This window comes from Oncorhynchus mykiss, chromosome 3, assembly GCF_013265735.2.
Source record: "Oncorhynchus mykiss isolate Arlee chromosome 3, USDA_OmykA_1.1, whole genome shotgun sequence".
NCBI classification, from domain to species: Eukaryota; Metazoa; Chordata; class Actinopteri; order Salmoniformes; family Salmonidae; genus Oncorhynchus; species Oncorhynchus mykiss.
Window position 1 is genome coordinate 26,106,491 of NC_048567.1, and position 26,135 is coordinate 26,132,625.

A 26,135-nucleotide genomic window follows, 5' to 3' on the forward strand; every position below is an offset into this window, starting at 1 on the left:
ACACGTCCTGGTAATCCATTTGGCCCTGCGACTTTGGGAATGTTGACCCGTTTAAAAGTTCTTGCTCACATTGGCTACCGAGAGCGTGATCACACAGTTGTCCTGAACAGCTGGTGCTCTCATGCATGCTTCAGTGTTGCTTGCCTCGAAGCGAGCATAAAAAAGGCATTTAGCTCGTCTGTTAGGCTCGCGTCACTGGGCGACTCTCGGTTGAATTTCCCTTTGTAGTCCGTAATAGTTGTCAAGTCCTGCCACATCCGAGGAGAGTCAGAGCCAGTGTAGTAGGATTCAATCTTAATCCTGTAAGTAATTAGCTAAAAAGCAAACGTTGTCCATGATGAGATTCAAATAAGCAACCTTCAGGTTGCTAGACTTTCATGTTATACGCCCACCAATCCACCCCAACTAAGTAACCTTCTGTAACCATACCAAACGTAACATATCATACTAATTTGAGTGTTCCGGATTTACATTTACATTGTTACGTCTAGTGTACGAGACTAGGCTGCCTCTGTCTACACATCCTGACTGTGTAAATTACCATATTATTTTCTATTCTGTTACTCATAACAATACAGTGATCAAACACATTTGTGAACAGACAAACACTGTAGATTTAATCAAATATTCTAAGAAGCTACACTAAAGCTCACACATTTGAAAACTACCCTTCAGGATAGAAAGTCTACCAAGCACAGGCCGCGTTATTTCATATGCCTCCAAATGACTTTGTCAGTCTTTACGCATATGACAGGTCCTTACATTTGAGGGTTGATATTGGCATTCAGAGCGCACATTGTTCCTCGGTTGCTAGGAAGTTCCTGTTTCTCTTTTTTCTTTTAGCCGAGTCTCCTGCTGTTCTCAGACCTTTTGCATATTCTTTATGTAAAGTATCCAGACCCTGGTCACTTAGCAACCACTTTTATTGTATTAATACTTTCTTCCTGTGTTGTCAGTGCAAGCTGAACCAGTGGCGGTTCTGGGGGGGCAGTTTCAGGACTGTGATATCACAATGACCTCTAACAGTTACTTGGATCCTTCGACATCAGTTTATTTTAATAAAAAGTGGTAAATGACCTTTTAATGGCATCAGACCGAGGCTCTGCATCTGTCCTCGTGCTCCTAGACCTTAGTGCTGCTTTTGATACCAAGTTCTGCCAGCCTGAACTTGGCCACCATAAGAAGCAAAGGTTTTATCCGTCCTCATTATTCACATCAGGTTGACCCATGGAACTTGAAGCTGCCTGATTTCTCTCCTAAACTCTACACATCTCTGAGTGTCAAAAGACAAAGAAAAATACACACCAACCTTTACTGACACTTGCCTCCAGTGAGACAGCCTTCAGAGTGGACAGATTTACCCCAAACATTCTAATTTCTGAGATTGACCAGAATAAAATAAAAAGCACTGCCAAAGTTCAGCACATCATACAGACCTCCTGGCTCTTCAGAATCCAAGCTGATGTTCGTTAAAACAGGGAAATACTCTCCTGTGGCCTACAAGAACCCCAAACCACATAACTTTAGACCGGTATGGTGCTGGAACATAACATAACACCTTCCTTACATGTTCTTTGTGATTTCCATGATCTGTGCAAAATACTGGTACTAAATTCTTACTGTGTATGATTCCAACACAAGATGGCGACAAATATGTTGAAAAACGTTTTGCCCTGAAACATTTCCTTTCAGCTTGCTGATGACATGCCAAATATAGTTACTGCAGCTGAAAGGGATTCTGGTCACTTGAACTTCAAATCTCAGCACCTGAGTATAAGTAAGTCAGCTTTCCTGAATATTGGTGCGTAGCCACCGCTCTATTACTGTAATCAGACAATTTCCTAAGCATCAACCATTTTGTGCTTACTCATGACATAAGCAGTCCATGGCCTTTTATCAAAACTATGCCTACATTACACAGCAAACTCAGCAATATCCGGCCAACTGTGACACTGGTTTCCATTCTACTCCAGTTAGGCTGACCAGATCGGACACAGACACTTATAAGGGAACCTTCGGGGAAGATGGACACCTAAATGGGAGGCCAGGCTCACACTCCCTAAATTGCCCTGGCACCCAAAACCTGCCTCCTACACTGTGAGTGGGCTGGTTTATGCCCAGCCTGGCTATAGGCTCCACACCATTTTAATTCAATGCTTTCATGCTACTTTAGGCCAGTAGCGTGAGTGTTGAATTGGTGAGTTACCAAGTTATTATGCTGTTTAACCCAAAAGTGCTAAAACAAAACCATTTCCCCACCCGCCACTGTTTTGGTAAAAAGCTTAGGGCTGGAGAGATGTAACCACTCAAATTCATAGGCAGAGATATCGACGCAAAGATTGACCACCCATGATATCAAAATTATTGTTTTAACTACATGTTAAGGCTATACAGTTTAGGATCATCTTTCCACCATTAAAAAGCCTAGAGCATAAGGCAAACCCATAATAAATATAGTATCTTCTGCTTCAAGTTTAAATATACATTTTCTGAAATATTGTCTTCTTCTCAGAGACACAGGCACATACGCGCGGAGTGTACAGTGCTTTCATGGACAGAGTAGAGGAATAGATCTCCAGCTCTTGGAAAACTGGCTGACACTTTGACCTCCTAAATCGTCTATGGAGTCCACAGCTGTGCAGTGATATGTGCATCGGCTCCCCTAAAATTTCCAGTGTGTTAAGCCAGACAATATGTTCTAATCTGGGTGTGTGAAAGACATGGCTGAAATACGAAATACTTGCATTCACAGAAAGAAATCATGTAGGCTATAACCTAATGAAAATACTTCAAGGTATCATGAAAATACAATAGTTCATTGCAAAACAATTGCCCTTGCCATGACTCTTTTTGAAATATGTCAGTTTTTTTTATATAATTCGAAATTCTGAAGCATCGGAATTAATGCTGCTCATTATCTCACACTTCCAGTTGTATCATGACAAATTTGTGTACCATTTATGTTAACGTAGTCTGTCCAAGAGAGATTAGAGAGCAGCCACACTAATTTCAGAAACTGGAACCAAATTATTGCAAATGTTTGTTCATGTTACTAGCGATTACAAGCACATTCCTATTGCTAAACATGCCCCACATTTGTAGGCTATATAAAAGTTCACATTCGAGAAAAAAGTGATGTATATTTAGAAGTTGTAGCCTACACATTGTATTCCTGACCTGGGGGTGTCAGATCTCGTCAAGGAGATGTGGGTGTGGAGTCAGAGGAGGGTAGCGTGTGGGCCCACCTGATCAATCTATCACGAACACCAAGTGGGACATACCTCCGACCCGATGGACACTGAGGTGGAGGAGGTTCTAACCGAGACGCCCGCTCGATGTCCGCGTCCACCTCCCACCCCACCGGTGCCACCAGACAAGAGGCCGGAAGTATGGGTGTGGGATCAATGGGCCGCTCCTCGGTATCTAGACGGGACAGAGCGTCGGCCTTCACGTTACGGGAACCTGGTCTGTAGGAGATAGTGAAGCCAAATCTGGTAAAAAACATCGCCCACCTTGCTTGACGGATGTACTCCCGGTTACGGTGGTCAGTCCAGATGAGAAAAGAGTGTTTCACCCCCTCAAGCCAATGTCTCCACACTTTCAGAGCTTTGACCAGAGCCAGCAACTCCCGATCCCCCACATCATAGTTTTGCTCCGCCGGACTGAGTTTCCTCGAAAAGAAAGCGCAGGGGCGAAGCTTCGGGGGCGTGCCCAAGCGCTGTGATAGCACGGCTCCAACACCAGCTGCGGACGTGTCCTCCTCCACTACGAATGGCAAAGAGGGATCCGGATACGCCAATATGGGAGCGTCGGTAAACAACGCCTTCAGATGACTAAAAGCTCTGTCCGCCTTCGCCGACCACCGCAAACGCACCGGCCCCCCCTTCAGCAGTGAGGTAATGGGAGCAGCTACCTGCCCGCTTTGCGGCCCGGATAAACCTCCGGTAGTAATTGGCAAACCCTAAAAACCGCTGCACCTCCTTTACCGTGGTCGGACTCTGACAATTTACACACGGCAGCAATGCGGTCACACTCCATCACCACCCCAGATGTGGAAATGCGATACCCCAGGAAAGAGGTGCAGGTACTTGGGCGACTCTTGGAGCATGACCTGTACGTCAAGGCCGAGAAATGCGTGTTCTCCAAACAAGTCGTCTCTTTCCTGGGGTATCGCGGAATAGATCAGTATGTCATCGATGTAAACCACTACACCCTGCCCGTGCAGGTCCCTGAGAATCTTGTCAGCAAAGGATTGGAAGACGGCTGGAGCAGGTACTAATAATGGCCAGATGTGGTACTAAACACAGTTTTCCACTTATCTCCATCCTGGATTCGCACCAAGTTATATGCGCTCCTAAGATCCTGTTTTGTGAAGAAGCGTGCTCCGTGGAATGACTCCACCGCCGAAGCGATGAGAGGTAGTGGGTAACTGAACCCCACTGTGATGGAATTTAGACCTCTATAGTCAATGCACGGACGCAGACCTCCCTCCTTCTTTTTCACAAAAAAGAAACTTGAGGAGACAGGTGATGTGGACGGCCGAATGTACCCCTGTCCCAGAGATTCGGTAACGTATGCCTCCATAGCCACCGTCTCCTCCTGTGACAAGGGATACACATGACTCCTGGGAAGTGCTGCGTTTACCTGGAGGTCTATCGCGCAATCCCCTCGTCGATGTGGTGGTAATAGGGTCGCTCTCTTTTTACAGAAGGCGATATGCAAAACGGCATATTCGGGGGGGATGCACACGGTGGAGACCTGGTCTGGACTCTCCACCGTCGTTGCACCGATGGAAACTCCCACACACCTACCTGAGCACTCCTCTGACCACCCCTTAAGAGCCCCCTGTTTCCATGAAATGTTAGGATTGTGATAAGCCAACCAGGGAATACCCAGCACCACTGGAAACGCAGGAGAATCAATGAGGAAGAGACTAATTCGCTCCTCATGACCCCCCTGCGTCACCATGTCCAGCGGAACCGTGGCCTCCCTGATCAACCCTGACCTATCTAGGGCGTGCACGGGGAAGGGTTGGTCTATCTGCACCAAGGGAATCCCTAACTTACGCGCAAAACCGCGGTCCATAAAACTCCCCGCTGCGCCTGAATCGACTAGCGCCTTATGCTGGGAATGAGGGGAAAACACAGGAAAGGAAATCAACACAAACATATGACCAACAGGGGGCTCTGGATGAGCCGGGTGCTGACTCACCTGAGGTATTTGAGTCGTGCTCTGCCTGCCCTCTCGACTCCCAGATGAGCTCCTCCAGCACCGGTCAGCAGTGTGTCCTCTCCGAACACAGCTGGTGCAGGAGGAGACTCCTCCTCCGGTGGCCCTACCAGCAGCACCCCCTAACTCCATGGGTGTCGGAGCAGGAGAGCTGGGAGGTGGAACGAACAGACCCTGATCAGGACTCCCGCGAGCTGCCAACAGGTTGCCCAGCCTGATGGACATGTCGAGTAGCTGGTCCAGTGAAAGAGTGGTGTCCCAACAGGCTAGCTCCCTGCGGACGTCCTCCTGTAGGCTACACCTATAATGGTCCATCAGGGCCCTGTCATTCCACCCCGCGCCGGTGGCCAGGGTCTGGAACTCCAGCGCGAAATTGTGCGCTCCTCGTCTCCTGCCTTAGGTGAAACAGCCGTTCACCCGCCGCTCTACCTTCTGGTGGGTGATCAAACACCACCCGGAAGCGGCGGGTGAACTCTGGGTAATGGCTCCTTGCCGAGTCCTGGCCCTCCCAGACCGCGTTGGCCCACTTCAGAGGTTTACCCGAAAGACAGGAGACGAGGACGTTAACACTCTCCTCTCCTGAGGGGGACGGGTGAACGGTCGCCAGGTAAAGCTCCAGCTGGAGCAGGAACCCCTTACACCCGGCAGCCGTTCCATTGTAGTCCCTCGGGAGAGCGAGCCGAATCCCGGGCCAGACGCCGCCGGAGAAGGTGGTGGTGCAGGCTGGAGAGTGGCTGAAGACGAGGTAGGGAGGCCGCTCCTTTCCCGTCTCTCCATTCTCGTCAGCACCTGATCCATCGCTGTCCCCAAACGGTGTAATACCGCGTTTGCTGTTGCACCCGCTCTTCCGGGATGGGCGCGTCCGCTCCTGCTGACTACATTTCATAATTGGTGCGGGATTCTGTCAGATCTCCCCAAGGAGATGTGGGTGTGGAGTCAGGCGCAGGAGAACCGAGTTCCAAAGAAAGGGCGTTTGATTTTAACAAGCTCAAAAGGAAAACCAACAGGACTCAGGGCTATAGAAGATACACTGGAAAAATCCCCACTCAGACACAGTCCAGGGAAAACCCCCCCGTAGAACAAGAGCGAAATAAAACGCACCCCAAACTCACTGACAGCGAAAAATAATCCCGCACAAAACCCCAAAGGAAATGTCGAATTAAATCCCCCCCCCTAATTAACCAAAGTGAAACCAGGTGAACACAAAACAGACATAACCAAAAGAAAAGGAAAAGGGATCAGTGGCAGCTAGTAGGCCATCGACGACGACCGCCGAGCGCCGCCCGAACAGGGAGAGGAGCCACCTTCGGTGGAAGTCGTGACAGGGGGGTATATTACAAAGCAGCATCAACTTTTATAAGCAACCAGAAATAACTTGGTTTTATGGTTAATAAAAATACATTTTTATTGGTTTGTTAAATCAATTAGACCATGCCCATGTCAAGCTCATCTTTCTACAAAATAAAAAGTTATCAGAATATTTAGACAAGTTAACTGGCTAACTCCGTAATCCTGTTTTGAAGTATACCCACAGAGTTTCTAAACCTTGTTATAAACTGGGTGGTTCGAACCCTGAATGCCGATTGGCCCAAAAATATTTTTACTGTTGTAATTACGTTGGTAACCAGTTTATAAAAGCAATAAGGCACCTTGTGGCATATGGCCAATATATCACGGCTAATGGCTGAATCAAGGCACTCCGCAGGCCAGTAAACAAAAGGTCGCTGGTTTGAATCCCCAAGCTGACTGGGTAAAATATCAGCTAGGCACTTAACCCTAATTGCTCCTGTAAGTTGCTCTGGATAAGAGTGTAAGACGTTGTGCTTTAGAACAGCCCTTAGTTGTGGTATATTGGCCATATACCCCTCTGCACCAGACTGTGGATATACTGACAAGATACATGTCCCTTTGGCCTAACAAAACAGTTGTCCACAAAGCAGCACGGAGGGCTGTCTAACTCCAACCTATCCTTTCTTTGAATTGGTGGATACATCTAATTATTGTAATACTTAAAAAAAATATTTGATTAGGGTCATTGATGTCTTCTGTTAGTGTTCAAATACTGGAGAGTTGAGACCAAATCACGGACGCTGGACAGAGTGGATTTCAGTTGTAACGAAAGACAGTTTTAATGAGTCAGAGATATCTTGTCCCGCAGTTTTACGTGCACGGACCTAGTTCACATAACTCGGCAAGGAGCCAGGTGAAAAAGAGGCCTATACAATGGTTACATACATTTTTATACATAGAATAAAGTAGGTGGAGTCTTGTCGTTTCGGTCTTCTTGACTGGTCGGAGGGTTGGAGGCGGGCCTTGCTCTAGCCAGAGCGGGCCCCATTGGTGCACAGCAAAAGTTCTTTGCTCTTGGGACCGGCCAGTTAGAGGGAGATGAGATGTGTGTTTATATAAGGAAGAGGGGGTCAGTCTTCTGGCTGGGTGTATGTGTTCTTACGACGGAATGTCTTTGTTTATATGAGCTATGTGTATGAATATTTATATAACACAACCGCCTGTATTCTAATGGAGAGAGATGCAATGCTACTAGCCTCACGATTGAGTATGCATAGCCATCTCGAGACAACTCCAATATAAAAAGTTTGTTTGTTTTTTCAAAGTTGCCGGGATGTCACGTGTCCTACTTATATCAGTACACTCATGACAACTTAAGCACTACAAAACTTATATTTGATCAAATAAACCTCATAGCAAATAACCTCGTAGCAAATAAGTCTTACATTTTTTGTTGTTGACTAAATTCGACACTCCATACAAAAACTCCTTGCTTGGTGAGCGAAACAACGAAAAAACGCCACCTGCTGTATGTAGGGAGGCAGATTTTCCGCCGAGTTGGGCCTAACTTTCTCTTCCTGTACTCACCAACATATCTTTCTGCGTTGAATATGTATGTGATATTATGTCCTGATGTGTTGAAATGTATTATGTATTTGCTAGTTATATTGAAACGAGTGAAGTATTGATTAGGCTATTGAGTGAGATATTTATTTAAATTGAGGAAATACCTGTTTATGTGCATTTTGGTTTATCCCAGTGTTAAGGGTTGTGCTATTCTTTTAACTTTATTAGCCTCAGGTGGCTCATTTTCGTGAAAACTTAGGCTGGAATGGCATGTTGTCCCAGTTGGAGCTCTGCTAAACTCACCTGTGTGCGGAATTATCGGCACTCTGCCTGCCTAAAATGGAGCTAACCTTCTGCACCTGTACATACATTCCACCATTTTCGGCATTTTGCCCCTGATTCCGTCTGACTCCTTCTCCGTAGCCCCCTGACAAGACGGTCAGTGCTATCGGGGATCCCTGGGACGTCCCTAACCCATACCTTCACAATTTTAAATGTAAACTCCAATGAGTCGCTATTCATAAAAACTTAGGCTACCGTATTTATTATGAAATAAAATTACTATAACATGTATCATATATAATGAACATTATTTCAATAGATACCGGCGCAGGATTATAATTTATACAATTAATTCTATGAATATTCTCATTATAAAATCAGTACGCGTGGGATACATTTTGTACTATTGACCAATCATTTTGAAAGTAAACAGATAAGGACGCATCATGGGGCGGCGCTGTTTAGCGTGCAGTAAAATCCAAACCAAAGCACATGCGACACGAACACAGCAACAAAAAAAACGGTAAATTAGGAATTTTTTGTAGTTCAATAAGTTGTTTATTTTAATACATTCGTATCACTAACTATTTTGTGACTTTTCTTTTACTATTTGTTTCTTTTACTTCGACTTTTTACGAATATAGGCTTACATAATGCTTGGCTTGCTATGTTATGTTAATAACCATTTGTAATGATTATGTTTAGACTTTGACCTAGCCTACTATCAGATACGTTTTATTATAGGCATTGTTCATGTTGCATTGTATTGTGTAACGATAAGTATAATAAATCTATTGGCTAGAATAATGACGTTACAGCAACAGGTGATGGGCGTGGTTTGAATGGATACATTATTGATGGACTTCTCCTTAAACCAATCGGTTGCTAGAACATGAGTGGCGTTTTCCACAAATTGCACTGCAGTATTCTTCTATGGGAATGAAACCGTATAGTAAAATAATAGACCGCTGCTGACCGCGCGACAGTCATCGGAAGCCCTGGATTGTGAGCAATGGAAAACATGTTACTGGACCTCGTGAACACAGATCCGCATATTCAGAGTGGATAGATGTAAGTGATGCCCTTGCACGAAAATGTCTGGCTGAACGGAACGGTTGTAGCCTATGATAAAGATTCATGCCCCAATTTGAGAGCCTGGTTTCACGTCAAGTGACGTTCCTGGCTGTCAGCATCTGTATGCCTATCGACTTTATATTCATTTACGCGCCTATCCTTGGAAATAGGTTTGTGCATTGCTGCCGCCCAAAATTCAAGTGTGTAGTTTACCTTGACAAACGTCCGGTATTTCTGCATGGTATTTTCATTTGAGCCTATATAATTCGGGGTGTCTAGTGAATGTCATATGCCCTCAATAAGTGAAAAACACCTGGATGACTGATTTGATCACTTTTATGTCATCTATAGGTTTTCTGTGCCGATTTTAAGTTTGTGGTAGACTTATATTTGTCTGATTTTTGCTTGGCTAAAGTAATATTTGTTTTGTTTTTAGGTCACTGCTGCAATCCAATTTGAATATAATTAGTGCCAATCATCGTTGTTGGAGAAGTGGACCATCCCTTTTATTCCACCTGTTGTTCCCCACATGAGAAAAGATGGGGAATAGATTATCTGAACCACAGACCTTCCTCTCGAGAATCCCCTTCTTTCAGTCGTTCCATATTGCCATTTTGGGACTGGACTCTGCAGGTAAAACGACTGTCCTGTACAGGTTGCAGTTCAATGAGTTTGTCAACACAGTGCCTACCAAAGGCTTCAACGCAGAAAAGGTCAATGTGTCTTTGGGCGGCCACAGGATGGTGACCTTCCATTTCTGGGACGTGGGTGGTCAAGAGAAGTTGCGTCCATTGTGGAAGTCATACACACGCTGTACCGATGGAATTGTATTCGTGGTGGACTCTGTAGATACCGAACGCATGGAGGAGGCTAAAACAGAGCTCCATAAAATCGCCAAGACCGGAGACAACCAGGGAGTGCCACTGCTGGTGGTGGCTAACAAGCAAGACCTGAGACACTCTCTGAGCCTGGCGGAGATTGAAAAGGCGCTAGCGTTGAAGGAACTGGGCCCTGGCACGCCTTGGCACCTGCAGCCCACCTGTGCCATCATAGGAGACGGACTGAAAGATGGCATGGAGAGACTCCATGACATGATCCTTAAACGGAGAAAAATGCTCCGCCAACAGACGAGAAAGAGATGATCAAGCAGTGAACTGAATCTCTTGTTTTAAATGAAGGACAAAATGAGATGTTCTCGCACCTGGGTGGATATAGGAATTCTCCCATAGGCTCGGCACACTGAGTTGTATCAGTCAATGTTAAACTGTAGGTTCTCGTGTCTCAGACAGCAAACTCTCTTGCTTCATCTTCAGTATTTGTTCCTTTTTAGTGGTTGAGAAAGCACTATGAAGGTAAAGGATTTGTGGTTTATGATTTTATATAGGAATTTAAGTTGTCGTTACAAAGAAGGGTTTTGATCCTTGGTAGTAGACCATTAGTAATGGCTACTTCAGAATTGAACACCAAAAATGACAAGTTTGATGAACAGAAAAAATAAGTCACTTTTCTTTACAAAGGTTAGTGGAAGGACAACAAAGGGAACCTTTGAACCTTGTAAAGAGTGCCTAAGCTACTTTTTAATGTTGTACCTTTTTGTATTTTTTTTTACAGTTTTCTTTCTTTCTCAAAAGGAAGGTACGGTCTTGCGCTTCTTGTCTGTCTAGTGTACCTCTGTTTGTTTGTTAATGCACTTTCAATTACTTTTTGATGGAATTTACAGCCTTGAGGTTTCCCAATAGAGCTTTTTACACAAAGAGTTTAGTTGCTTCAAAAGAAGCCAACTGTACTGGGTCCCTATTGACCACATGGACAATAGATGGGATTTGTGTTTCATGTTTTCATCTTAAATAAAGCCTCTTTACAGCACTGCTTTTTTTTTGTATGAAGGATATTGCTATTTTGATTATTTGTCACTCTAATATTTTTTGAGAAGTTCTGCAGATCTGATAAACCTGATGTGATGTGTAAAATGTACAGTTGAAGTCGGAAGTTTACATACACTTAAGTTGGAGTCACTAAAACTCGTTTTTCAACCACTCCACACATTTTTTGTTAACAAACTATAGTTTTGGCAAGTCCGTTAGGACATTTAATTTATGCGTGACAAAAGTATTTTTTTCAGCAATTGTTTACATACAGATTGTTTCACTTATAATTCACTGTATCACAATTCTAGTGGGTCAAAACTTTACATACACTAAGTTGACTGTGCCTTTAAACAGCTTGGACATTTTCAGAAAATTGTCATGGCTTTAGATGCTTCTGATAGGCTAATTTACATAATTTGAGTCAGTTGAAGGTGTACATGTGGATGTATTTCATGGGCTACCTTCAAACTCAGTGCCTCTTTGCTTGAGATCATGGGAAAATCAAAATAAATCAGCCAAGACCTCAGAAAACAATTGTAGACCTCCACAAGTCTGGTTCATCCTTGGAAGCAATTTCCAAATGCCTGAAGGTACCATGTTCATCTGTACAAACAATAGTATGCAATTATTAACATCATTGGACCACGCAGCCATCATACCGCTCAGGAAGGAGACACGTTCCGTCTCCTAGAGATGAACGTCCTTTGGTGCGAAAAGTGCAAATCAATCCCAGAACAACAGCAAAGGACCTTGTGAAGATGCTGGAGGAAACGGGTACAAAAGTATCTATATCCACAGTAAAACGACTTCTATATCGACATAACCTGAAAGGCTGCTCAGCAAGGAAGAAGCCACTGCTACAAAACCGCCATAAAAATTCAACATTAATAGAACTGTTTGGCCATAATGACCATCGTTGTGTTTGGGGGAAAGGGGGAGGCTTGCAAGCCGAAGAACATCCCAACCGTGAAGAACGGGGGTGGCAGTATCATGTTGTGGGGGTGCTTTGCTGCAGGAGGGACTGGTGCACTTCACAAAATAGATGGCATCATGAGGAGGAAAATTATGTGGATATATTGAAGCAACATCTCCAGACATCAGGAAGTTAAAGCTTGGTCGCAAATGGGTCTTCCAAATGGACAATGACCCCAAGCATACTTCCAAAGTTGTGGCAAAATGGCTGAATGACAACAAAGTCAAGGTATTGGAGTGGCCGTCACAAAGTCCTGACCTCAATCCTATAGAGAATTTGTGGGCAGAACTGAAAAAGTGTGCGCGAGCAAGGAGGCCTAATAACCTGACTCAGTTACACCAGCTATGTCAGGAAGAATGTGCCAAAATTCATCCAATATATTGTGGGAAGCTTGTGGAAGGCTACCCAAAGCGTTTGACCCAAGTTAAACAATTTAAAGGCAATGCTACCAAATACTAATTGACTGTATGTAAACTTCTGACCCACTGGGAATGTAATGAAAGAAACAAAAGCTGAAATAAATAATTCTCTCTACTATTATTCTGACATTTCACATTCTTAAAATAAAGTGGTGATCCTAACTGACCTAAGACAGGGCATTTTTACTAGGATTAAATGTCAGGAATTGTGTGAAAAACTGCGTTTAAATGTATTTGGCTAAGGTGTATGTAAACTTCCGACTTCTACTGTATGTCTTCAGATTCTCATATTTGAAAGAAACTGAAGTAAATCAACAATGACTTTTGGTTGCTCATGCTCACTCTTTGTACCGATAGATTATGAATCTCCCTTATTTCTCTTTCTGAAAGTAAACAAGATGGATATGATTGAGGTGATGGGGAGTGTTTACTTGCAGTGTGATTATAGGGCCTGGAGTCCTTTTATGTTTTCTGGAGCCAAGAGGATCAGCAATGCAGTCAGGGCAGTCTACTCTGTGCATGCCAAGCCAGATGACATACCCTGTACAACAGGCTGGGGCTGGGGAGGCAGAGCATTTTTGTAATGGGGAGAGGCTGTTGTCACATAGCTCAGTGAAGTGATGCCTGTTGCTCACCCATCCCTTCAGAGCAATTGTAACCTTGTGCTGTAGAGCAACAGGGGGAGCACCAGTTGACCTACTAAATATAGTCCTATATTTGCCCCTGTTATTCTGTTCTTTTCCAATGCTCCACTTCTCTTTGTTAACGTGATGTATTTGACAAAATTATTAGATCTGTTTTTGTAATGGTCCTGTATGTTATAGATGCCATTTCACTGTCCTTTTCCCCCCCAATTCAAATGATATTAGTAATGTTAAACCTACACCACATTTTACAATGTCTCTCTTTGATTGATATGCATCAGGTTTTAAAGAAAGACAGTACGGCCTCAGGTCCAAGATTCATTTTGAGGTGTCACTCATCTGTGTTGAACAACTCCCCAGTTTGTTTTCCAAGGAAGGAAACCCTGTTGGATTGCAGCGACATATTCCTGCTATTCCCATTTCCTGCTCTCCATTCTAGGAAAGGGAGGTAATGGGAGTGAGTGTGAGTCTGATCATGGGACTGGTCGCCCCTTATCCCTGTTTTGGCGTCCGATCCTGATACATGCCTGGTGGCAGGGTCTCTTCCTTTCATCCTCTGATGTAATTAACTAGGGATTAGGATTGGACATAGTTTTGGAAATCCTAAAACTGGTTTCCTTTCTCACACTTTGCTTTTGCTAACTCAATTATAAACTAACATGGAAAAGTAATATTCATGGCCTGTAATGGCCCGTCGTCACATGATATCCCTGTGCCCAACTAGTTTCCTGGACTTCTACTAGGCAGTGGGTTTTATTTGACCGCTTGGCCCTGGCTGAGGTCAACTCTGTGACGATAGTAAGTCCCTCTCCTCAGTGACAGGATCACTGTAGCAAAAGGCATTGTCTCACGTCTGCTCTGGCAACTGCGTGTCACGTTAGGAAGACAATTGTAGGAAAGGGGAAAACCACTCCTCATTCCACTACTCTACTAGCTAACCTTGAGATTAGAAATGTCGTGGGTCAACTCACTTTCTCAAAGGGCAATAAAATGTACATCGTCTGTCTTCTGGAGCAAGTCGGAATCAAATATTTCCTCTAACTGTGTAGTAAACATATATTTTCTCTAACTGTGTAGTAAACATATATTTTCTCTAACTGAGTATACATTTTCAAGCTGTGTACACTGTACTCAAGGGAAGTAGCAATAATGCATACTCCTCTGCTGCTCATTATGCAGGGCTATCATATCAGGATTCATCTGTCTTTTTCCTGTCTTAGCGAGCGAGTGGCCTATTTACATGTGAATTCTTCCATCGTCCTAGCAGCCTTTCTGAAAGTTGGGTGAACGGGGCCACCTGCAGGGGGGAAGAAAAGGGGAGGGAAAGAAAGACAGAGAGCTCTAGAGAAGCTTGCTCTTGCTCGTCATTGGTGTAAGGAAGCTCTCTTTCCATTAATCCTCAAGAGGCATGAAAAGAGAGACTGAGAAGAAATGAACAGGACCAGATGGGTGTGTAACATTTGGCCCCTCAAGTTTTCTGAGCAAAAAAAACACTAGCAAATCAGCTCCAAGTGATTTTAATTTGGAAATCTGTTCCAAAGTATTCCCACGCATAATAGATATATGTGATCGTATACAAATGTAAGCAAGGATTGAAAGTATTATGTTTTAGTCAAATATATCATTTGGGCTTCAAATTTGCAGTCTTCAAATTATTTGTCATTATGTTCTCGCCTCCTGACTATCCGCTCAAGAAAAAAATCAGCCTGCGGCTTAATGTAGTTTATGATCTTTGGCATATAATCTTTCACTGGTCCCATAGATTAATTCATTATCCATTTATTAGGATTTCTAACTTTCTGAATCATTGTGAATATTTTCCTAGAAATTATCCATTTAATATTCTGGGTCTTGGAAGTCATGGGAAGTAAGACCAATAAACATTGTGTTATCCTTGCTGTTGTTGCTTGTGGTGATTATTTTTGATAAAATATCGCTCAGTTGGTTTGGATATCCTGCTGGCAACGCCATCACTATGAGTTAGTTCATTAGCTACTCACTGAATGTGAATGTGATTTTATTATTCCTGTCTGGGCTGTTTTGCTATGCATAGAAGTCAGTGCTGCCTGCGTGTTCATGTGATGGTATCCCCTGCCTTACCCTGTGTGGAAGGCTCTGTGATGGCATCCCCTGCCTTACCCTGTGTGGAAGGCTCTGTGAAAGGCTCATTGTCAAGGTGATGATTGCTTTGTCAACTCTTGTGTGTGACTGAGAGGGCTTGAATGTTGGCAGCTGTGATCTGAATGGGAGACTGTCAATGTGAGAGAGGGGGACACAGAGAGAGAGAGAGGTAATGTGTAGATTACTTTGTCATTCTCTGCCATTCGGGCCATACACACACACACACTATATATGTATGAAAAAGCTCCCGCCAGTCTAGTCATTGTGAAGCACAAGCCTGTGAAATCTGGCTTTCGTTTCATTTGTGCATGAAGGATTAGGACAGGGGAAAACTGAAGTCCCCATAGCTTTGTAGTGGCTCCATTGTCTGGTGGCAAACGTCAGGGAAAGTTGTGACCTGCAAAAGCAAGGGTTCAACTCAAAGGACTGATTCTTTTGGTGAGGGGGATGCTGGAGAAAATATATTTTGATGGAGGCAGCTCAAATCTAAATAGGCTAGTTGTGAAGCATTTTGTTCCACTTGTTGTCTCACCAACTTGTTTACTTTGAACGATGTTTATGAAAAATGACACATTGTTTTGTCCCTCTCTGTTTTGCATTGATTTTCAAATCAGCCTGTCATAAGGATGTCGGGCCTAAAATGAAGTTGCAAACCATGAGAGGGTTCTTTTGAGAGGTTTGTGTAATGTGCCATACGATACAGAAGTTAATGCAGTTGCCCCTCCTGACTTTGTTCTTGTCTTTGTCCCATTGCATTTCATTCCTGTTCCATACAGTATGTCACTAATGCCATATCTAATGGATGTGATTGTAATCACATTGGATCATAATCTAACTGTTAAACATCAGCGTGCAGAAGAAGGTTTTGGACAACGTAACACTAATTGCTAATGTAAGTCACCGTGGATAAGAGCGTCTTCTAAGTGACTAAAATGTAATTCCATTCCAGTTGTAAGGGGTAGACATCTCAGAAAATGGCTTGACTGTCAAGGTTGACATTTGGCAAGCATTTTCTATGAGACACTGTGGGGGCACCCTAATATCTGCAAGGTAATTCAACAGCCGTGCCATAAAGACTTTATAGGAGAAGTTCATTAACTACAAAGAACATTGGGATTGAATAATGGAACCAGATGCTTTTAACAGAGTCTAGGAGGGGTCGTATTGATGTTGCCCAGTCATTTACGCCCACCACCGACTGGCCAGGGGTCCTCAATCTGTTTCGATTTCCATGGCACTCAGGGATGGCCCTCACTGTAGGAGCCCTTTGCTTTCAGGTCGAGGCTCTCTGCTTCGGTACTCTGGTGTACGAATGCGCCATCTGGCCCACAGCCACATTAAAGTCAAGATAAGAGAGCAAATGATTGGGTTCAGTGGAGTCTGTGTTTCATGGGTCTGCACTCAAGCATACCCTTTATCTTTCTCAGTGTCTCTCTTTTGTAATGGCAGTAAGAGGAAATGTCTGGTTAATCTCTCTCACTCTGTCCTCAGCTGTCGGCATGGAGAGCTAGGAACTGTTAGTGGGCTGACAGAATCTCTGAGAAATAATTCAATTATTTTCAAACCCTTATTTTACAGGGTCAGGGCTTGATTTGTAGGCTACAGCTAGCAATTTGAACATTAGGGTTGTGTTCAGCTTTGAAGAATGTTATTTGACCAAAATGTGTGCGCTAAAGTAACTTGCAAGAATGGTCCCACTGGGCAAAGATGTCAATTCAACCTCTATTCAACATTGTTTCCATGTCATTTCAATGAAATTCAACCTGTGTGTGCCCAGTGGGGTACTTCGAATTAAGTAAATTGATCTGTTCATAGAAAAGGTTTCATGGTTGATCAGCTTAATCAGTTTTGAAACATAGCTGTTATATGTCAGGTAGTGAACCCAAATATACAATATTACAAAAGAGATGAACTACAATGATAGTGTAGGTTTCATATGAAGTAGACACGGGACGGGACCCCTTACACACGCTCTCTTTCTCTCTCTACAAGTGAAACCTCGTGGGCGGTTATTGCCCTCTGACCCCCTTAGTCATAAATCAAACTAAATTAAAGTCAGGATCCCCAGTGCGTCTGGTGCCCCACCCCTGGTAACAGAGCCTGGCCCTGCCGTTGCCCCTGCTCTCCCTCTGCATTCATCACTGCTTCTCCCTGGTGTGCTCACTCATCTGTGTCCAACACACTGGAACACTCCCATCTAGGAAGGCGCAACAGGCTGCCAGGCAGGAAACCCCTGTTATCAGGAGGAAGCAAGGGGATTCTTCTTTTCTTCAACCCAGGTTTCTTCAGATTTTCTCTCTCTCGCTGTCTCTCTCTCTGTCTCTCTCTCTGTCTCTGTCTCTCTTTCTCTGTCTCTCTCTCACTCTGATGGATCATATGGCAGCAATCTGCAGTTAAGCCTCCTATCACTTTCTCCCACCGTTTTCATGAACCCTTCACTCTCAACTCACCCCCCAAATTCTTCAAGCATTCTCCCCTGCTTGGAGTGACGGCCACATTGGAGCTATTTGTGAAATCACCACAGTACATATGTTCAAATGCTGTTTATCAATGACTGCTATTTGATAAGACACAATCAGGGTGTCGCCAAAGAATAATGGACAAGTAGCAAGTTGCTAATTAATTGAGCCAATTTAAATTGAGCGGAACAATTGCGACCTGTCCAGTGTGAAGACATCCAGTATGTTCAGTGCTTGCCTAGAAGATGCTCCATGGCATTGGGGGACGTGAAGGGTTGATAAGCTGTAGGGAAGTCCCGAGTAAAGCTGTGGTTTAATCTCCCTAGATATGTCTGATAATCCATTTTTAAAAAGGGTAATACTCTCAGTGTTACTGGTGATTTGCTACAGCCTTAGTGTGGACACATGACCCAAATGCAGCTCTCTGACACCGCTGACCGACACTTTCATGTGAATTCGACAGGTTCAGTATGTCGTACGCTGTTAGGTGTTGTTCTACGAATTAGACCCAAGGCTGTGAACACACCTTGGTTTGTCCTTGATTGCAATGAACATGCTAACCCAAGCATGAACTGTAAGAATGGGTAGATCTACAAGTGCAACTACGTACAGTCAGAGGGCTGAGTGGATGGTGATTATCTTGCCTAAAGCAATTAGACTTGGCATGCTAAAATGGCCATGCATCCAACAGTTGCTGCTCTGCCAACCTGAGACACACAGAACTCCTTGTGATCATTATGGCCGTTGTTCCTGTTCCTTTCTGTGGGAAACCTTTATGATTTTCTACTGTACCAGGTGGTTCCGGTTCAATCTGTTTCCTGCTACTGCTACGGTCACAGTCTCTCTTTCCTGCGTTTACCTCTCCCCACTTCCAATACCGTAGACCTTTTCTAACGCCTTTACACAGAAGCGTTTGTATGTCTTGAATTGATGTCCACGCACATATTGGGCTTTTTTACACCCTAATTGTCACATCTGAACCGTAGAAATACAATAACTCTATTCTATTTCACGTGTTCCTTATAACCAAAGACCGATCCATTGAATGAGAGCACATCAAGACGACTCGATAAAAGTTTCACTCCTCTGTCTCTGTGAAAGGGACTTGACTCTCCGCCGTTCCATAAGAAGCTGCTCCGCCCAGGCGCCCACCATGGGATCAAACAAACAGATTCCTTTGAGCGGTACTTTGTTACAGAAATGAAAGCACAGCGATAATGACTTTGTGATGGTAGTTGAAACTCTAGCCGAGCCTCCCAGTGCCAGATCTGAGGCTGTAGACTGGAAGCTCATTAGCAGTATATCTCTCTGGCTGCATTGGCTGAACACAATGTAGCTTTGTCTCTATGCAGTCCGGGTCTTTGACACAGTGAGGCCCTGTGCTGAGAAAGACAATCTGACTCAGGACGGAGACACTTCAAAAGAGGGCTAGCTCCACCTTTTACCTCTCCCTGAAACCACAGAGGACAGTTAGGTGTTGTCCATCATCCACCCTCATCAAGGGCAAGGCCAGTTCAGTACCTATCTCCCCTTGAACATGAGCTCAATAGAGATCGTAATTGTCATACAGATTCCACTAATGCAGGTGCATTTCATCCTACAAATGTGGTCACAGATGAGATAACTACAGGTGCAATACCACAATAGTGGAATCTGGTACTTCACTTGGATGATTTGGGAAGTTTTGATACCCCGCTACTAACACTTCACTTCTTCACTGGAAGGCTGGCATGCTTGTTGACGTTGATCTTGAAGTGTGGCCCACTCGCTCTGGGAACCACAATAGCCTGGCAGGTAACTGGAAAGGTTTGAATGAGAGGTAAAGTAAATGATGCAGAAACAGGAAGGCATTTGGCTAGCAGATGGCAAAAACACTAACTATCTGTCACCGGGGACAACATCCCATTCCATACTGCTTGAGGTGTTGTTTATGTTGTATTCTGAGCCGTGGACCTTAAGACAATGACAGTTGGCATCTTGATTACTCAGACAGTAAGTGTGCAAATGCTGTTATTTAATGCCAAAGTGATTCTGTTTATGTCTGTTCTCACAAACACCCAGTAAAGAATGATAATTGTATTGAGTTGGGGTCAGCAAAAACTTACAAGCCAAACCCTCTAAAACTCCATATTACTCACAAAGAACATACATGTTTGTATTTGTTGACACTTTGCTCACTGCTGAGTATTATTTGAGTTCAACTGTCTCCTTGTCCTCACAATGGACCCCTCCGGTGGGAGAAGGCATGGCGTGGGTGGCTGGTGTTGTGATTTGGACTAGCTCTGATCAGGACCGGTTTCACTAGAGCAGGTGCTTCCTTGTACAAAATCCTCACCAGCTGCAGAGCACACCGGTCACTGAAGGACAAACAACAGGCATGTGGAGAAAGGGAACTCTCTTGGCAGGAAAACCCATTGCACATAATCCCTCATCAGCCATTGTTAACATCAGCATCGCAGCTTTTCTTGTCATGTGAGGGCATACCACCGGAAGGCCCGGAGACGATCAATGATAGAAATACAGTGCCGTTTTATTTTGGCATAGAATGTGACATTGTTGTGGACTTGCTGTAAAGCCTGGAAGAAATCTTCATGGTCTGTCATGACAATAGTCAAGTCCACATTTCATCATTCCTAAACAAAGCTGCACGACCAGTATATAAGGAAGCAGTCTGATTTTGAACCACTTAGGGAAATCCCTGTCCACATACCACTCCGATTCCACACCGTCGAGCCATTTGAATATCTAGTGTGCCATCAATCGTTGCATACATTAGTGGATGGTGTCCTATTTCTGTACTGTTGCTAATGGAGAGAGGGAGAATGTGGGCTGGTTTTGTTCCCCCATCCGCTGTCCTGTCTCACAGTAGGGGGGATACCCATTCACCCTTTTCACCCTCTCTCCCCATTCTCTTTCACACTCACCCACTCTACAGGCAGAGAGACAAGCGGTGCTATAGGCTAGGGAAGTAGGCCATAACCCAGCCAATAAAACACATGTGCCCATACAGAGCACATGAGGTTGGTGGCACCTTAACTGGGGAGAAAGGGCTCTTGGTAATGACTGGAGCAGAATTAGTGGCATGGTATCAAATATGTGTTTGATGCCATTCCATTTGCTCCGTTCCGGGCCATTCTCCCCACAGCAGCCTCCACTGATGCAGAGACAGAGCTAGAGATATGTGTCCTACCTGGACTCCAATACAAAGAAAGATATTCTGAGCCTCAGGGATCCGAGGCACTCCCATGCTAGTAAAGGAAGGGGTGGAGTAAGTTTGCGTGATATTGTGATTGCAGAAAAAGATCACCTTCACACTACAACAGAGAGGTCACAATGAGGATTGTGTTACTAATCATACCCAATTGACCAACTAGCTAAACATTTGTTGAGGACTGTTTATTCGCCATGGATACGAGATGTGCTATGGTTCTCAGTTATCTAACTGGCCTTTCTCATAACGCTCAGCAAATCAACAACTTCCTCCTGGCACTTATAAGAACGAGCTTTCTCCAGAAATGGGGATGTCCTTTCTGACGGATTGCAGGAGGTCTCCCTAAATGAATGTTTGAATTATGCAGTGCAACATTTTGACAGGTCAGAGTCTAATTTCCTGTTAACCCAATCACTGGACAGATTAATGGACATTTAGATCTATGGGAATGAGGCTCTGTGGTTCACATTGTGGACATTGACCAATTGAGATCTGTCAGCTTAATGGGAAGGACAGTAAAGACAGTAGATAATAAACGATCTCAAACTGGTTTATTGCATTTTCAACACATAACAAGTCTGCCCTGTAAGTTTAAAGGATAGTCAATGCTCACAATGACTTGGTTTAGTCATTTCAGAAGCACCTCTGTGAAAACAGCCCTCCCTCTAACAGTAATGACCAGCTACACCTCGTAAGCAAACAAGACTCCATTCACTATGAGATAACCCGCCGTGACGTCGTTAAACAAACAACAGAACCTAAAAGTAATAAAACTCTTCCCAATGTTTTGTTGACGTTGCCTTACCAGTGGGTGTTAGCTTATCCACAATGGTCAAAGTCTAACTCTAAAGCCAATGTTTTGTGCCATGCAGTCTAACACAACAGTCATTACATGTAGTCATGCTAAACATTGACTCCTACAGGTACCTACCTGCCTGTGGTGCCATTCAAAGAGAATATTATACAGTAGGCCTCTGTCATTTTCAGCTTTGCCAAAATTACAGTTGTCAGTATGGTACTTTTGAGTGTAATGACCCAGGATTAGAACATCAGGTGTGTGTGTCCTGTTCTTCCCATTTATTCTACAGTTTATACATTCAGAATGTTAGTACTCGTGCATCGTTCTATAAATCATTATCACCGTGACAACCATTTCTAAGTAATCTTTTGACAATACATGATGCATTAGGTTCATCACATCTGTGGGCTACTGACTGAGCAAAACAAAGGCCACTAGACAAGACTGTAAGAAGGCCATCTTATGTGAATCAAGTGCAAAACCAGCGATGTTGAGGGTTTGGGTGTCTTCTGTTTGTTGTTGATCATTGGCTTGGTTCTGTGTGTACAGTTGCTTGCGTGACCACTTTCTCACCGAGTGTCTTTCTTTCAACAAGCAGCTCATGACGTCTGTGGATCACATGGAGGAGGACAAGTGAAAAGAAAGTCCAGGAGGGCCAGATCAAAGGAAGGAATGGAGGAGAAGGTGACAAGTGACAGTGAAAAGGAAGGGGAAGATTACTACAGAACGGAGGGAGAACGGATGAAGAAAGCAAAAGCCGCCATTGTGGCAAGATTATAAGCAAGAGAGGAGAAAACAGAGAGGAGTAAGGCGGCGATGGACAGAAAGGAACAAGAGATGGAGATGACGAGGATGAAGGAAAAGTGGGAGAAGTTCCATAAATGCGAGGAGATGGTCTTGGAGGGATTGGAAGTGGTCAGAGAAGAGAGCGAGCAGTTAAAGGAAGAGAGAGCGGATTCAGAAGGAGACAGAGAACATTCAAAAGGAGAAAAAAGGCAGATTGCGAGAGGAAGCGATGATCTGAGGAGACTAAGAGTGCAGGCGGTGTCGTACAGGCAGACGTTGGAGAAAGAGGGAGAGGAGCTCAGGGAGGAGAGGTTGATGAAGGAGCTAATGGAGATGCTACTTGAAAAGGAGTAGATGCTCAACGAGCGAGAGAAGTTTAAAGAAAAGAGAAAGATAGAGGATAAAAATGTGAAGAAGGAAAGGAAGGTCATTGACTTGGCACGTATGTTTATGAGTGAAGCGTTATAAAGGCCATCGAAAAACAGCGGAAGAAGAGAGAAAATGAAAGGGGGCCATTGAGGAGGGAGATAGAAAGGATGCTTAAAAGAGAAGGAGACAATAAAGGAGAGGAGCAAGGAGGAAGGAGGAATAGGGGCAAGAGGAGGAGAAGGCTAGGAGAAGAGCGATACGAGTTAGTCATCCCTCATTCTACTGAGCCGCAACATAAAAAATATGATTTACAGCATTAAACAAACGCAACATGAAATTCCTTAACCTTCCACTATTTTTTCTTTACATCCTTAATAGCCAGCTCTAGTTGAATGTTAAGTTAACAGTAGATTCTTAGCAAGAAATAATACTTTATTATTGTGGACGAACTATAGCATGCTAGTTGCTCTCCCTGTTTTCTGAGATATGCTTGCCTGGAACTACAATGCTTCAGAGATATAGTTTCCTGGAATTTGAGGACTTCCAATGGCGGCCTTTGTTATTGGTTGAGGTGTATAATAGCATAGTGGTGAAAGGCTGTACCAAAAGCTACATTCTACAGAGTTACAGAAGAGAGAGGTGTGAGGACTCTGTGGCTGGTACAGGCCGTGTGGGTCAGGTGGGGTGAGGGTAGGGAGTGCATTGTATTAAATCACTGCTCTGAGTTGCCCTTAATTAAGCACAGATCTAGAATAGTTTGTGCTCCCTTAATCCAGTATTTGCTTGCACGTAACGTATGACAGTGCACAAGACTGACCTTAGATCAGCAAATTACTATAGAGAGCAGTGTTTATCAGGACTTAAGTATTAGGAGTGGCACTTGTATGTGGATACTTACACCTGCACCTTAAAAATAGAAATGTTGCTTATAGCCCCAAAATGATTCATAGTGTGGGTATCAGTTATGTCTTCCCAAAATGGGCGTCAACATGTCTGCAGGCCAATCACTCCAATAGGAGGTCGATGGTCAAGTTTAGGAACAGAAATGTGTCTTTTCAGGCGATGGGAGTATGTAGGCTATACACTGAACATTCGTTATTTAGTGTATCCAGTTGAATGGATTCTATCACGATTGTCGTAAGAAGCAGACCAAAGCGCAGTGGTGTGAATGCATCATTTCATAGATGAATAACAATAAACGACCGTGACGCTATCATAAGAACTGTGCTGACACAAGCAACTAACATAGACAATCACCCACAAACAAACAGTGAAACCCAGGCTACCTAAGTATGATTCTCAATCAGAGACAACTAATGACACCTGCCTCTGATTGAGAACCATACTAGGCCGAAACATAGAAATCACCAAAATCATAGAAAAACAAACATAGACTGCCCACCCCAACTCACGCCCTGACCATCCTGAATAATGACAAAACAAAGGAAATAAAGGTCAGAACGTGACAGGATTCAACACTGACTTATAACTGAAAACGTTTGAGATATGAAGCAAGCTCTTTGGATCAGTTGTGGTGTTTGAGGCTCTGCTGTAATATTATAATATCTGCTGTAAAACGGCAAGATTCCAGTTGTGTGTGGTACATTAATATGAAAAACTCCTTCAAACAGGGTTAAACCATTTAATGGTTTAATTTCCCCTTCAAAGTCACATTTTGGCTATCTTTAAGATGATCGCATGGGGCTAAATCATTGAGTAATGCGTTCCTGTATGTGCATCAATCCCCCATAGACGACATATCCTCTGCCCACATTAACTATGGCCAAAACTGCAGAATGTTCACTTCATACATCATTAATGACAAGAAGAGACAGAGGGGCCAGAGGACTAACATTAACTTTGTTTTTTAACAATAAAACGTACAGATACACTTCTTTGATATGGATGCACTGGGGAACTGGGAGAGAGTAAAATCAATAGCAGTGCAGTGCAGAGGAATTTATCATTCAGCAATTATAACCGAGCCATACATTCCCACTCCTTTGGTTTATGCCAAGTGTCTGGAGGGAATGTTTCTACTGTCAGTGGGAGGAGAGGGGGAAGAGAGAGGAGAGAGAGAGAGACTTCTAGGATCTGTGGGGGGTAAACATCTCTGAGTGCCATAGGGGAGACGTATTTGAGAAATGTGTTTTTGTTGAGTTCTCATGCAGCCCAACCTCTCTTAATGCTATTCTCTTAAGGCAGTTTAGTAAGGGGATAGCAGAATAATATTTGGTGCCTATGTGGAAATACCCTGTGAGACTTTGGGGAATAATCTACTACCAATATTTGTGTTTTGAAAGGGGGAAGATTTTTTATTTAAATGCCGGTTTCACGGTTTTTCAATTGTAATCAGAACAATTTCAATGACTTTATCCTTTTGAGCTTATTTTCCTCTTTAACAACCTCCATTCATTGCCTTCAGGATCGGCACAATGTGGCAAAATGGACCTGTGAACTGTAGGCATGAAATTAGACTGATGAGTTTAAGTACTTCACAGCCCCTTGCTGTATTTCTGGTATATATTGCCATATGGCTATAATTAAAAGATACATGCAAATAGTAGAGATATACAGTTTTATTAGTTTGTGTTATTCTGTAAAAGTAGTAAAAGGTTTAGTTCACTATTTTACAACTTGATGTTAAAAGGTTCCTCACCCTGAAAGTGGTCTATGGGCCAAGAGAATCTATAATTCATGGATCAGTTTTCTTTAAACAGCCACTACAAACTTCAGCTAACTTTAGCCACCACTAGCTAACAATCAATGGATTTGATGGCTGGCATGTGAGCATGTTGAAGTTTTTTTTGTTAACATGCTCACATGCCCCCATCACTTCCATTGATTGTTAGCTTGTGGTGGCTAAAGTTAGCAAAAGTTTGTAGTGGCTCTTTAAAGAACCATGGATTACACTTTATCCGGGCCCATAGGCTACTTTAAGGGTGAGGAACCATGTAACACAAAGTGGTAAAATACATATTAAGAGGGTTGTTGGTTTTCAGCCCAGTGGGGGTTTTAACAGTAAAGGCCGTTATCTGATGCTAA

General features: G+C 43.7%; 1 protein-coding gene across 2 annotated transcripts; it reads left to right on the forward strand.

Moving 5' to 3' along the window:
* The first annotated feature begins 8,791 nt into the window (after window positions 1-8,791).
* LOC110515923 (ADP-ribosylation factor-like protein 4A) lies at window positions 8,792-11,307 on the forward strand. Of its 2 annotated transcripts, none has more exons than XM_021594644.2 (2): window positions 8,792-8,890; window positions 9,878-11,307. In XM_021594644.2, exon 2 carries the CDS (start codon window positions 9,981-9,983, stop codon window positions 10,581-10,583), a length of 603 nt encoding a protein of 200 aa, XP_021450319.1. In that variant the 5' UTR covers window positions 8,792-8,890; window positions 9,878-9,980; the 3' UTR covers window positions 10,584-11,307. The 2 variants fall into 2 exon arrangements, with proteins under 2 accessions (XP_021450319.1, XP_021450314.1); XM_021594639.2 differs by lacking the exon at window positions 8,792-8,890 and adding an exon at window positions 8,917-9,438.
* Window positions 11,308-26,135: the final 14,828 nt, after the last annotated feature.

Coding starts and splice junctions, on each gene's coding strand:
- LOC110515923 (XM_021594644.2), top strand. CDS start 9,981: ATGGGGAATAGATTATCTGAACCACAGACCTTCCTCTCGAGAATCCCC.